The following is a 12,525-nucleotide window of genomic DNA, read 5'->3' on the forward strand; positions in this document are numbered from 1 at the left end:
TTATTGGTTTACTTACTATGGAGCATAGCCTATCACAAATAAAAAGTATGCAAAGCTTGTATATGCTTAGTTTATATTCAAGATTAATACAGTGTCACAAGGAAAGAAAGATTAATTTGTAACCAAAAGTTTTCTTATTTATCTTTACGACGTTATTTTACTGATGTTTGATATTGTGTACATTGCACAAACACTAAAATAATACTTGTGTTCTTCTTAGTTTAGGCTTGTGAGAAGGATTGGTAAGGATCAAACCCTTTTGTAATATCAGAAAAAAGGACAACTTTGCTTTCTTGGGATATTTTTAAATAAAATTAAAGTACTTATAGTACTTATTTTTTTTAGAGGATTATAAGAAATTAATGAAAATCAAGCAAGGACTATTAAGTCCAAGTCTTGTCATATTACATTTTCATGGATTCATTATTACTTGGATCTTACACCAGAATACCATTCACTCTAATAAAGTAAAATCCTCCCAATCTACAACGGCAAATGATGTAATGTTAGCAACCTAAATTGGCGACAATTTTTCCCCTGTCATGATATCCACATATCCATTTATACTTTTTTTAAAAAAAGGAGCATAAGAAGCAAGTCTATTTGATGGTCTTCTTAATAGTTTATTTACAAAAAATATAAAAACGTAAATTTCTGGCAAAACCCTAGTGAATGATAGATAAGTAAATATATCTATCTTTCTTCACTATAACACCTGAATTACAACTAAATTACTGGGTCATAGGTATCAGCTTTTCATTGGGTTGGCAAAACAGATTTAGCATGAACTTTACTCACCATTTATACTTTATTTAAATCCATAAAACTTTTTATTGACAAGTCAGGTTTTCTAGAATTAATACAAGTAAAAGTTGCCTACTAGCACAAATCTTTATTTGATTAAACAGTATGCAAATCATATCATTTTGATAATCTAAGAATTATCAGTCATAGTTTGATGGATACAGTTATTAAAAGCAGCTCATAATCATATAATGGTTTAAAACGTAACTTGACAAAGTGTTTAAAAAAGTCAGCCTTGTGACGTAATAAAAATGAGGGATTATCTACTCTTTTTTAGGGGTTTTCTTTCCCACTTCTCCTCTCATCTACCTCATTTTTTTTGACGTCACATGGCTGATTTTTAAGACACTTTGTACAGCTACTTTAAAATATGAAAACAAGAAAAAAATAGTTATGAATTGTCAGCCATAGTTTGATGTATCCAGTCATTAAAAGCAGCAACTCTGGTATAAACTGCTGGGTAGTTTGCATCACATGGGGCTGGTCCAAAACTTACAATCCCAACCTAATAATAATTTAACTCTTTATTGACTTGAATTTTGAAATATTTAGGACTTCATTTGCTTTTTGAATGACCAAAATCAAAGTTAAGTTAACCCACTCTTTGAACTGAACTAGAATGTTTCATTGTGTTTCGGTATGTATTTCTTGTATTCCCTGGCAAGTTCGAACCCATTATTCCCTGTTTCCTTACACCAAATTTCCTAGAGAATGAGTGTGTTACGCGGCATTCCTAACTATCTCCGCGCGGCGCGTGGCTTGTAAACAGACAAAAGAAACGCGCACTTTTCCTTTGATTAGTCCCACGTGAAGAGCTACGTAAATGAAAATAATGTATTGCTTGAATATACATGCGCTCTGATGTGTGGAATATCTCAAATAAGCCTTCCTGCTTAGTTTGACATCATATGTGGTAAGAATTTATCTTTTAATTCTTGAAAATAAGCGTAGAATGGTATAATTTTATGAAGAAATTTAAATCATTAATTGTTCAATAAATAGACCATTTAACTGCTAAGTTTTGACATACGAATATTTACTTTTATATTATTGATCATTTTATTCCAAAATTATCAATTTCTGATGCTATTTAATATGTTTCGTGCCAATTTAAAGTTTTTTAGAAATTTCATATTTTTATTAAATTGAAATCACGCAACCTCGATGTTACAAAAATAATAAGCATTAATTTTATGTATTTAATTCTTATATTTTTGTTTTAGACTCACTGTTTTCATGGTAATAAATACACATTTGTAAACTTCACATGTTGGTCATTCGGAGGGCTTGAGATTAAGATTTCGAGAACGGCTAGGTATTGCGTTCCGAAACAATGAAAACAAGACAGAACAGATGCAGCTAAAAACATTCTGTGAAGTTTTGTGAATGTGTTGGTTGTGATACCTTAACACACATTATTATAGTCGTAATCAGTACAGTTAACTTTAGTGACAATCATGGGTCCTAAAAAGAATAAAGGTGAACAATTGAGTAAGCGGCTGCGTCCAGCCGTTGATGCCCTAACCAGTGAGCTAAATAGAGTGATGAAGTTGGTCAGTGATACTTCAGAACTTAATGTTATACATCTCACTAAGGAATCAATCCTTGTCCATGACAAGTTCGAGACATTTGACAGCATCATGGTCGGTTTTAGCAAGCTTGGTTTGAGAATCCAAGAGCTTGATGAATTTAGTGACATTTATTCTGATATAGTTACTGTGCAAAAAGACTATAGTGCCTTGAAAGATGCTCTTGATGCTATAGAAGAGCTTAGTGACATTCAAAGTGTTGTTGATGTTGTTGGTGATAATTTGCCTAACCATCAGGCTGAACTTTATGATCGATGTTTGAAGATTGTGAAAGTTATTAAAGGGCCATATTTTCCCTTGCCTGATGCAATTATAAACACTTTGTCTGCTTTGATGAAACGGCTGGCTGAGGTTAAGCTTGAACCTGTGAAGCCACCCACAACGACGGCGGGTGCCTCGACAGCATCGCCATTTGTGTCACCGTTTGGCACACCACAGTTCGGCGCCGGTTCTATGTTCACGCCAGGATATATGAATCGTGTCGACGAACGTCTTCTTCCATCTTTCGACGGCCTGGAAGCATCCTACGTAAGTTTTAAAGACACTTTTAAAAAGCTTACTGTAGGACAAGACCCGTCGTATTTGCAATTATTGTTGAGCAGTGAGAAGGTCTGTAGAAATAAAGAGCTGAGACTCCAATTAACTCAGATTCAATCGCATGAATCTCAGTGGGCTTACCTTGACGCGCGTTTTAAGTCAAAGACACGTCAGATGCTCTGCCTTTTCAACCAATGGGAGAAGAAGTCTAAACCGTCGGACTCCAATCAGATTGTGACTATGTTAGCAGAGTTTGGTGGTGCAGTTAGCCAGCTGGAGCAGCTGACTAAAGATGATGAAGATGATGAAGTTACCACTAGCCAGTGGTTGACTGTGATACTTCTGGAAATGTTATCCAAGAAGTTGCCACGTGATTTTCAAGATAAGCTCAATTTATCATTGGGCTCGATGGATGTCCCAAACGTCCCAAAGCTGTTGAAGATTATTGAAGAACAGCGGGGCGCCATTTTAATGAGGTGTTCGACTGATATGGACACCCCCTCTAAGAAGAAAGGTAACCCTGCGACAGCCGCTACCGCCGTAGGTAAACCTGGTAAATCTAAGATGAAGCAGTCATGTTTTGTTAGTGGCTGTAATGATATGCACTTACTTTACAAGTGCCCAAAATTTCATGACCTGTCAGTGTCAGACAGGAAGAGTATTGTGGAGAGTGCTGGATGCTGTTGGATTTGTTTGCAGAAAGGGCATAAATCTGTGGATTGCCCGAAGGCAGATGTAATAGGCGGTTGCAAAGTGGACAATTGTGGTCAGGCCCATAACAACCTTTTGCATGAGAGTGTTGATATGGCTGCCGCCGTCTATGAAGTACATACTTCCCCTGAGGCGAACCTAATGTTAATGTTACAGCAATTAGACGTCGTTGATATTAATCGCCAGAAGGTCCCAGTGAACGCCATGTGGGACACTGGTTTAACTACTTCAATGGTAACCCAGTCACTTGTTAATAAACTTCAGTTACCTTTTACTGGACGTTCAGCAAGAATTTCTCTAGCTGACGGTGAAGTTAAATGTTTCCCGACGGTCAAGCTATGTTTAGTTGATCGACACAAGAATTATCACATGTTAGAACCTGTGGTAGTGCCTCTCATTGGTCCTGAAGAGGCGATCTGCTCCATAAATCCTGTGGAGGCAGCTGTTTTGTTTGATATGAAACCTGAAGATTTTACTTTGGTTAATGGGCAGGTTGATTTGCTCGTAGGGCACCTGCACCCATCGATGTTTCCCTACTCTGAACGTTCAGTAGGAGAAACCATGCTTTACTCCAGCCTGTTTGGATCTGGATATTTTGCTGTTAGTGCTAATGGTTTAGCAAAGAGTAGGTATGTTGTCTGCTCAGATTTCGAGTTGGAAAGTGAAGCTATAGGGTTTTTAAAACCAGAAAGCTCAGATGTTCAGCCGCAGCCGACTGTTGGTGCTGCTTGTGATGCTATTATTGAACCTGTTGGTTCTGCTTGTAACGCTGCTGATGCACCTTTTGGTTCTGCTAGTGCTGCAGCCGTTGACAACCTGGCTACGGCGGGTGTTGCCGTGGTTATTACTGATAATGATGTTAGTTGTGCTGCAGTTATTCCTGATGATATTGGTAACGATACTGTAGTCGTTGATAACTTTGTTACGGCGGGTGTTGAGCCGCTGAATGATTCGGTTCCAGCCGGACAAGAGCCGACGGGAGTTTTGGTTCCGGCTGGACAAGAGCCGATCAGAGTTTTGGTTCCAGCTGGACAAGAGCCGACGGGAGTTTCGGTTCCAGCTGGGCAAGAGCCGATAAGAAATTCGGTCTCGGCCGGACAAGAGCCGACGGGAGTTTCGGTTCCGGCCGGACAAAAGCCAGTAGATGATTCTAAGTTTTATGACAGCCACACTTTTATTACGTGCCCTGGTGGTGTTATGAATCAAGAATCGACTTGGTTGCTGCCAAGCTGGCCGCCCGACGCAGGGTAAGAGGCCTGCCAATGGCGGTTGGAAATATGGCGGGTGTTGCCGCCAGAAAGTCATTGAAAATATTCAAACCACACATATCTAATCTACAACATAAACTATTTATGTGAAAATGATCTTTAAAGAAAAAATATTACAAGTTATATATTAGGCTTGTGAAGGGAACCAAAATGGGTTCTGTAAAGAATAAGTATTCATTATTCAACTAATTTTATTGTTCATACCTAAGCACAAAAATTCTACAAAACTGTTTAGACTTTAAAGCAGATTTAAAAAGATTTTGTTTCTTTAAGTATGATTTGAAAAGCAAAAGTTCGTGTGTATTAACTAACAAATGAATTTTGCAGAATAAAAATACCTCGAAAAAGTATTTTTTATGGTTCACGTTTACTTAAAAAATGTTATTTCTCAGATTCTCATATGAAATAATGCATTAAAGTAAAGAACACAACATGTAATATTATTATGATAATGTTTAAAATATTCCTCGTTATTATTTTAAAAGATTATCGCAAAAAATCAAGATATTTGTTTAAATTTGTAAGCAAATCAAAGATTTTCTTTCATTCCGGAGGCAGAGATTCTTAACAATTCATGTACAAAAGTTTTTTTTTGTTCACTCCGGAAGCTGGGATTCCTATTAATCCACGCGTAAAGATTTTTTTATTCCGAGAGCAGAGATTCGTAGTAATATACGTACCTAGCGATTTCGGACAATTTTAAACCTTGAGAAAGTATTTTATAGCAATTATTTTTCTAGGTATATATATTTTTCGTTCATGTTTAAGCATTTATAATAATGAACACGATGTATGATATTATTAAAATATTGATTAATATTTTATCTGAATGTCACAGAATTAATTTAAGATAAACTATGCATATTTTAAATTAACTCTACCTTCATTTTTATCGCATATATTAAAATACTGCTTCAATAGTATTTTTAAAAGAAATGGGTAACATTTCTTAAGATTTATAAGTAACGCAAATTTTGATACAATTTCGTTTAAACTTTCAAATCGATGCAAGATTTTTTTCATTTGAAATGCAAACTTAAGTTTTTTATACGTTTTCGCAAGTTTTTTCAATGATTTAAGTCTTTCCGGGACCAGGGATTTTTTTCGCGGAAAATTTCCTAGGTACCTGCGCAGATATAAACATTTTTATCCTTGTTGGATTGAAATTTGATATGATAAGAAATTAACACAATGAGATTTTTTACATCATTTAAATATTTCTTTAAGATTTATTATAATCACATAAATAATTTAATATTACATGCATATTAAAATTATTACTATTTACCTTTTAACCGATGTACCTAAAGAAAAAATGCAGATTTTTTTCGCCTTGAATTAAGTAGATTCTTTGAGTTTCGAAGATTTAAGCTTAATAAGACCGCTCTACGGTGTATCTTAGCTCTGTTTCCTCGGCCAGACATACCGCAGAACGGCAAAACTAAAGCATAAGATAAATTTTTATTTCGATTGCTTTGATTGATGATTTTAAAGTTTCTTTGAATTATTTCATGATTCTTTTTTATTTAATTTGATTTTAACATCACTAATTATGTTTATTTTCAGTTGATGCAGCCCTGCGCCAGAAATCCTGTTGGAAATTATGCAGTATCAAAAATTGTGATGGAAAGACATAACGTCCGACAGGATAGCTGGAACATGGCAATTATTTATATTTGATGGATTTGTTAGTTTGTATCTTGAGGGATTCATTCTAACTGAGGCCCCAAATTGCCTTAATTATGACTGTTTGAATATGTATAAGTTGCTTTCTTCTTAAAACAGAGAGAAATTGCAAATTCAGCATTTAGAGAAGTTCTTTTCTTATATTGAGCTTTTGTTTTATTTTGGTAAATTTAATTTGCATATTTTAATTGCAATTTTAATTTTACGCAATATTGATTCACGAAGATTTAAAATTATGAAATTTTAATTTTCCGAAGTTTGACGATTTTTTTACAGTCATATTTATTTAGATTTAAGTATCTATTTTATTAAAACATGTTTAGATTTAAGGATCTTACTTATCTTATCTGAAAATGTTTAGATGTAAGCACGAGTATTTTTCCGCCGGAGAAAAACTCTAATTATTGAGAAGTTTTTTATGCAATTTTACTTTTCTTTTCTAGCAAAAAGATTTAGTAGAAAAAATGTCATTATTTAATCTTTCTTTCTTTTGATGAAAAAAGTTTGAGTTGATTATTTAATTATCGATGCGATTTTTAGTATAAAAATCATTTGCCTATTTTATTATGTAGGTACCTAATTGAAGTTTAGGTACTAATGATTATTAATTCATGTATTCGCAATTACATGGTCTGTAATTCTAATTTTATTGAGATTATGAGGCCATGATATAATGAGATGTGTGAGTGGTGAATGTGCAATTCATGAATGTTGAATGCTTTTCCCAATTCTTATTCCTATCCTTATGTGGTAGTGGAGTCGGTTTGAGTTATGTGGTATTCGTAAGTTACCATAACCAATTTTAGGCCTGATGGCCACGACATTTTAAATTCTTGTAATTTATGCGTTATGAGATTGTGATTTTGTGGACACTGTCTGCACGCATGATGCTAATATGAGGTGATGTGTTCGATTCCCAGTGACTAGACGGGTGTGTTTCGGTATGTATTTCTTGTATTCCCTGGCAAGTTCGAACCCATTAATCCCTGTTTCCTTACACCAAATTTCCTAGAGAATGAGTGTGTTACGCGGCATTCCTAACTATCTCCGCGCGGCGCGTGGCTTGTAAACAGACAAAAGAAACGCGCACTTTTCCTTTGATTAGTCCCACGTGAAGAGCTACGTAAATGAAAATAATGTATTGCTTGAATATACATGCGCTCTGATGTGTGGAATATCTCAAATAAGCCTTCCTGCTTAGTTTGACATCATATGTGGTAAGAATTTATCTTTTAATTCTTGAAAATAAGCGTAGAATGGTATAATTTTATGAAGAAATTTAAATCATTAATTTTTCAATAAATAGACCATTTAACTGCTAAGTTTTGACATACGAATATTTACTTTTATATTATTGATCATTTTATTCCAAAATTATCAATTTCTGATGCTATTTAATATGTTTCGTGCCAATTTAAAGTTTTTTAGAAATTTCATATTTTTATTAAATTGAAATCACGCAACCTCGATGTTACAAAAATAATAAGCATTAATTTTATGTATTTAATTCTTATATTTTTGTTTTAGACTCACTGTTTTCATGGTAATAAATACACATTTGTAAACTTCACATGTTGGTCATTCGGAGGGCTTGAGATTAAGATTTCAAGAACGGCTAGGTATTGCGTTCCGAAACACATTGTTTACCTGGAACCATCTGTAATCCTTCTGGCAGACCAGAGGACCTCCAGAGTCCCCGTTACAGGATGTTTTACCATTTCCTCCAGCACATTGCATCATTTCCTAAATTTGAGAAAATAAATGTTTCATACAGAATTGAATTTGAAAAGTTTATTTAAATCCATTTATAAACTCTTATTCACCTGAATAACAAATCCTGCTTCCTCCAGGTAAATTGACTGGCAGGTACTGTCATCTACCAGATCAAGCTCTGCAAACCTTAACCTTAAAAAAAACTATTTTAACAACTGTGTTTTTGAAACATGACTGATCACTCAGTCCTTTTATTTAATTAATATTGAGCCCTAACTAAAAAATTTTGAGGCTGCTCTACTTTCCTTAATCTGATTGAATAAATTAAATCCATTTTTTAAAGTTTTCAAATAATTAGCACATCAATAGTACAGTATTGGGCCAAATTCTGTAAAATTTCTTAGGGTAGCCTAGGAGCATTATTTTATATTATCAGATATATTCTTTGACAAGAAATAAACTTTCTGATTACACTTGTAGTGGGTCTTACTTGAGATACTTGTAAAATAAGCAGAATGGCATTTTCGTGATCCTAAACGAGTGGACAGATTTTTATGAAATTAGTACCATTTTAAAGCGTTAATTTTTCTCTATTGATTTTTCTTTTATTTGAATTTTTAAGCCCACAAATGACGGATCTCGAGTTTTAATTATGAAACATTTGTACTTATTATATTCTGTTAAAATCTTGTGATATCTCATATGAGGCCATATTTTTCCAAGAAATTAATATACATATAATGCTCCGCATTTATATGTATATTTGACCTTTCTATCATCTACGCGTGTAGGTTTTAGGCGATATTTAACTTATGTACTTTTGTAGAAGAGAGCCCCAGTTATCCAGGGATTTGGCATCCTCAATGCATCACGGAGATTTCCCCTGCACAACTGAACGTGACTAAACGGGAAACTCAACATACACTCCGGCCTGCTGATATATCCTACGCAGACCTACGTGTATCCCTTGCCATCCCTGTATGATCAGCAACGCCCCCTCAATACTTCAATACTCTCTGTAATTTTCCTATATGTATATTAATATAATATGTATTCATTAATTTTGTGTAAACTATACTTGTCTATTGAAAATACATCAGTTCCGCACAAACAGTTGTTAGTAGAGTATCAACTCCAATTTGTGGGCAGCTAATCCTAGCTGCAATTAATTATCCAGAAACATATAAAATCCCCTGTGGGTACTTGCGTGTAGTATTCGTTATTTAACTTAGCGGAGACGTACAAACGAAGGGAACGAGTTGCTTCGCTCTTGGATCGCTTCAGCCACAACGTTACCATTCCAACGTGAAGTGCCGCCACACCGCTCGAGGCGGGCTTTAATAGTTTTTAAAAAGCTATCTATCACGTCCGATCCGTTACAACACTGTTATACCTGTAAGGTTGTCCAAACATGTCTCCATTATAATGTTCATCTCCACCAGTTCTACCCCATCCAGAGAGCAGACAAGTCATACCTTAAATTTCAGTTTACATACAATAAACAGAACTAAGCAATTTTTGATCATATTAGAAATCTTTTGTTGTCTGCTATGAAATCAATTCAGTAGGGTAAAAATCCACTACCTGCTGGAAAGCTGCTTGAGTCTCCAAAATCATTTTGATCAGGAATACAAGGGGGAGATATTGTTGGGCCCATCCTAATAGGCTCCTTCAACTTTAGTAAGGCAATATCATTGGCTTTGTAAGGAGTATCATATCCAGGATGTATATATTTTTCTGCAATTGTAATTGTCTGCTTGGCTTCCTCACTGGCATCATCTCTAAAATAATATACAATACAATTGACAATCAATAAAAAAAAAAGACATTTATGTCTATTATGAGTTAAAAATAGTTTTTGGTAATGAATATAAATTTAATATAAAATGTAATAATTTTAAGTCAGGGGAATTTTATGTTGCCAAAAAGCACTTATTCCCAAATCTTGAATTTTTCTTGAAGTTTATGACTTGACTGTTAATGTCAAAGAAAAATTGTAGGGTACTTAAACATTAAAATCAAGATAATTTGATTGGGCCCTAAAACGTAGCCTCAAACTAGTAATCATATCAACTACAAACTTTTTGAGATCTAATTGGATACATTGACAAATAAAAATACATATCCATTGTTTTAGTGTTGCTGTTGAATGTTGCTACCTGTCATGCTGACCAACAACAACCACATCACTAAAGTAAGTGCCAATGAAAACAATCTCAGCACAATGTGCAGCAGTCATCACCCAGTTCTCATTCAGAACAGATCCTCCACAGTAGTGCTCCATATCTTCACCTGAGTAGATTTTTTGTATAAGAAACAATTAAGGCTTCAAAAACTAATATTATTTTTTTTCAAAATATTTATTAAGAATATGCATCTAAGATTTTTTTATTTTGTTACTAGTTTCCTCAAATGAACCTGCTTTCATAACATACAGTAATTTCTCATAAGGATATTTTTAAAAACCTGTCAAAGATATTAAAATAAGTTACCTTTGATAGACACTTGCCATGGGAAAGAATGTGGAATAGCCTCTTCGCCATGAATAATCTAAATTTTAAATTTGTTTTTCCAAGTTGATAATTTAAACACCTTTAATTGAAAAAGCTGTAGTTGATTTTTAGATTTTGATTTTACATTTAAAAGTTCTAAAACTCTACCTTTTCTTCACTAAAATTGATTTGAGGAGGAATGGCAGGGTTTCCACAATCTCCATCTTCACCTAAAAGTACGCTATTAAAAATTTATTCAAAATCAAACTGAAACTTAAGTAAGAATTTTTATTTTTACATTTATATCATATTACATTTATTTTCTGAATATTTTCAATTTGAGTATGAAAGATATAAATAACTGAATCTGATTAAATGCCAAAACTTTCTATGATTTATAAGTTGATGCTGCTAAATATCTTGTTTAAATACATAAATAAGGCAGCACTACTAAAAGTTGAAAACTTACCCAGAGAGCCCGAATAAAAAGAGAAAATCAAAATAAAAATCTTTAACATTTTTACGTGTTTTATAAACATAAGACACTAAATAACTAGATAACATTTAAGAAATGTAGAATTTTTATTGGAATTTCTAATCTCCTTCAGTCAAAATTGCGTTTTTGAATTTATTTTTAAACATGAAAGCTAATAACAATCTTTGACCAAATTTTATCTTATTTTAGAAATGCATAATAGCGTAGAAAGTTAGTCCACTTTGATTATCTCAGAATCAAAAAATTAATAATTTTTAATTAAAAGCTGCATAAAAAGAATATTGCTGTTTACTTTCCTTTTTATCTTCAAATTCATATGTCAAACAAATAATTAGATTTTTTATAAATACAATTATTTATAAATTAAGATTATGTTTGTTTCCAAGTGGATAAAGATAGTTTAATGAAGGAAACTAATATTCTTTTTAATGTGTTTTGATAGCATAAAAAACAATTTTAAAATTATTAAATGGAAAATTCCAAAAGAAAAGCAGAATATACTTTTAGGAAACTGGACAAAAATTGTGTTTAAATACATATTATGAAATCATTAGTCTTCTTGGAGACATTTTTGTTTGAAAAAGATAGAATGACAAGTATGGAAACGTGAGCTAATCTAATTTATTTATAGCAAAGAAGGTGTATTAACTTTTTTGCTTTTTATTTAGAATAGCTAGTTGGTGCTTTTAGTAAGTAATAGATGTAAAATGGTCCATAAAATTTAAATATGCAATCGGTTTTTTTGTAGACCTCTTATTTTTGAAGTAATTTAAGTTTTTTTGAAAAATAATTAAGTCGGTTTTAAGGTACTAAAACGCAACAAAAAAAAGAAGAAAATTGCCAGTATGAACAAAAATAGTAAAATCTTTAATTTGACACCTTATTTTTAAAATTCTGTTAAGTAATTATTGAAAAAATCTATTTTGTTAACCTCGGATTAATCAAAACTTTGAAATTAAAAATATCCTCTCACAGGCATAAAAAGTATGTGTTCATATATACTTTTAGAATGAGAAAAATAATACGAATCCATTCTAAGCAAAATTGAAAAAGTTTTATAAAACTAAAATAAAAAATATAAGTTTATTTTAAGAATCATAATTTTTGGCTTTAAAGGGTTAGCTTGAACAAAACCTGAACAAAACCTAAACAAAAGACAATGCAATGTAGCAGATATTTTTTAAACACAAGAAACAATAATGTATTTTTAACTGCATTGTTTTGAAGTT

The 12,525-nt window shown here is 33.0% G+C and overlaps 1 protein-coding gene across 1 annotated transcript; it reads right to left on the minus strand.

Moving 5' to 3' along the window:
- Positions 1 to 610: 610 nt before the first annotated feature.
- Positions 611 to 11,396, minus strand: LOC145329605 (chymotrypsin B-like). Its single transcript, XM_080173896.1, has 9 exons — positions 11,270 to 11,396; positions 10,969 to 11,030; positions 10,801 to 10,858; positions 10,468 to 10,600; positions 9,893 to 10,089; positions 9,702 to 9,783; positions 8,419 to 8,500; positions 8,243 to 8,338; positions 611 to 1,309 (listed from the first exon to the last, which is right to left on the minus strand). The coding sequence occupies exons 1-9, from the start codon at positions 11,337 to 11,339 to the stop codon at positions 1,196 to 1,198; spliced, it is 894 nt and encodes a 297-aa protein (XP_080030022.1). The 5' UTR covers positions 11,340 to 11,396; the 3' UTR covers positions 611 to 1,195.
- Positions 11,397 to 12,525: the final 1,129 nt, after the last annotated feature.

The sequence above is a fragment of the Acartia tonsa genome, chromosome 10 (assembly GCF_053477335.1).
Source record: "Acartia tonsa isolate MP-2025a chromosome 10, ASM5347733v1, whole genome shotgun sequence".
Lineage (NCBI taxonomy): Eukaryota > Metazoa > Arthropoda > Copepoda > Calanoida > Acartiidae > Acartia > Acartia tonsa.

Excerpts from the sequence above, each read along its gene's own strand:
- LOC145329605 (XM_080173896.1), bottom strand. The coding sequence starts at position 11,339 with ATGTTTATAAAACACGTAAAAATGTTAAAGATTTTTATTTTGATTTTC. Across the intron at positions 11,031-11,269 it reads TTTTTATTCGGGCTCTCTGG|GTGAAGATGGAGATTGTGGA; the intron begins GTAAGTTTTCAA and ends GCGTACTTTTAG. Across the intron at positions 1,310-8,242 it reads AGGATTACAGATGGTTCCAG|GTTGGGATTGTAAGTTTTGG; the intron begins GTAAACAATGTG and ends AATTATTATTAG.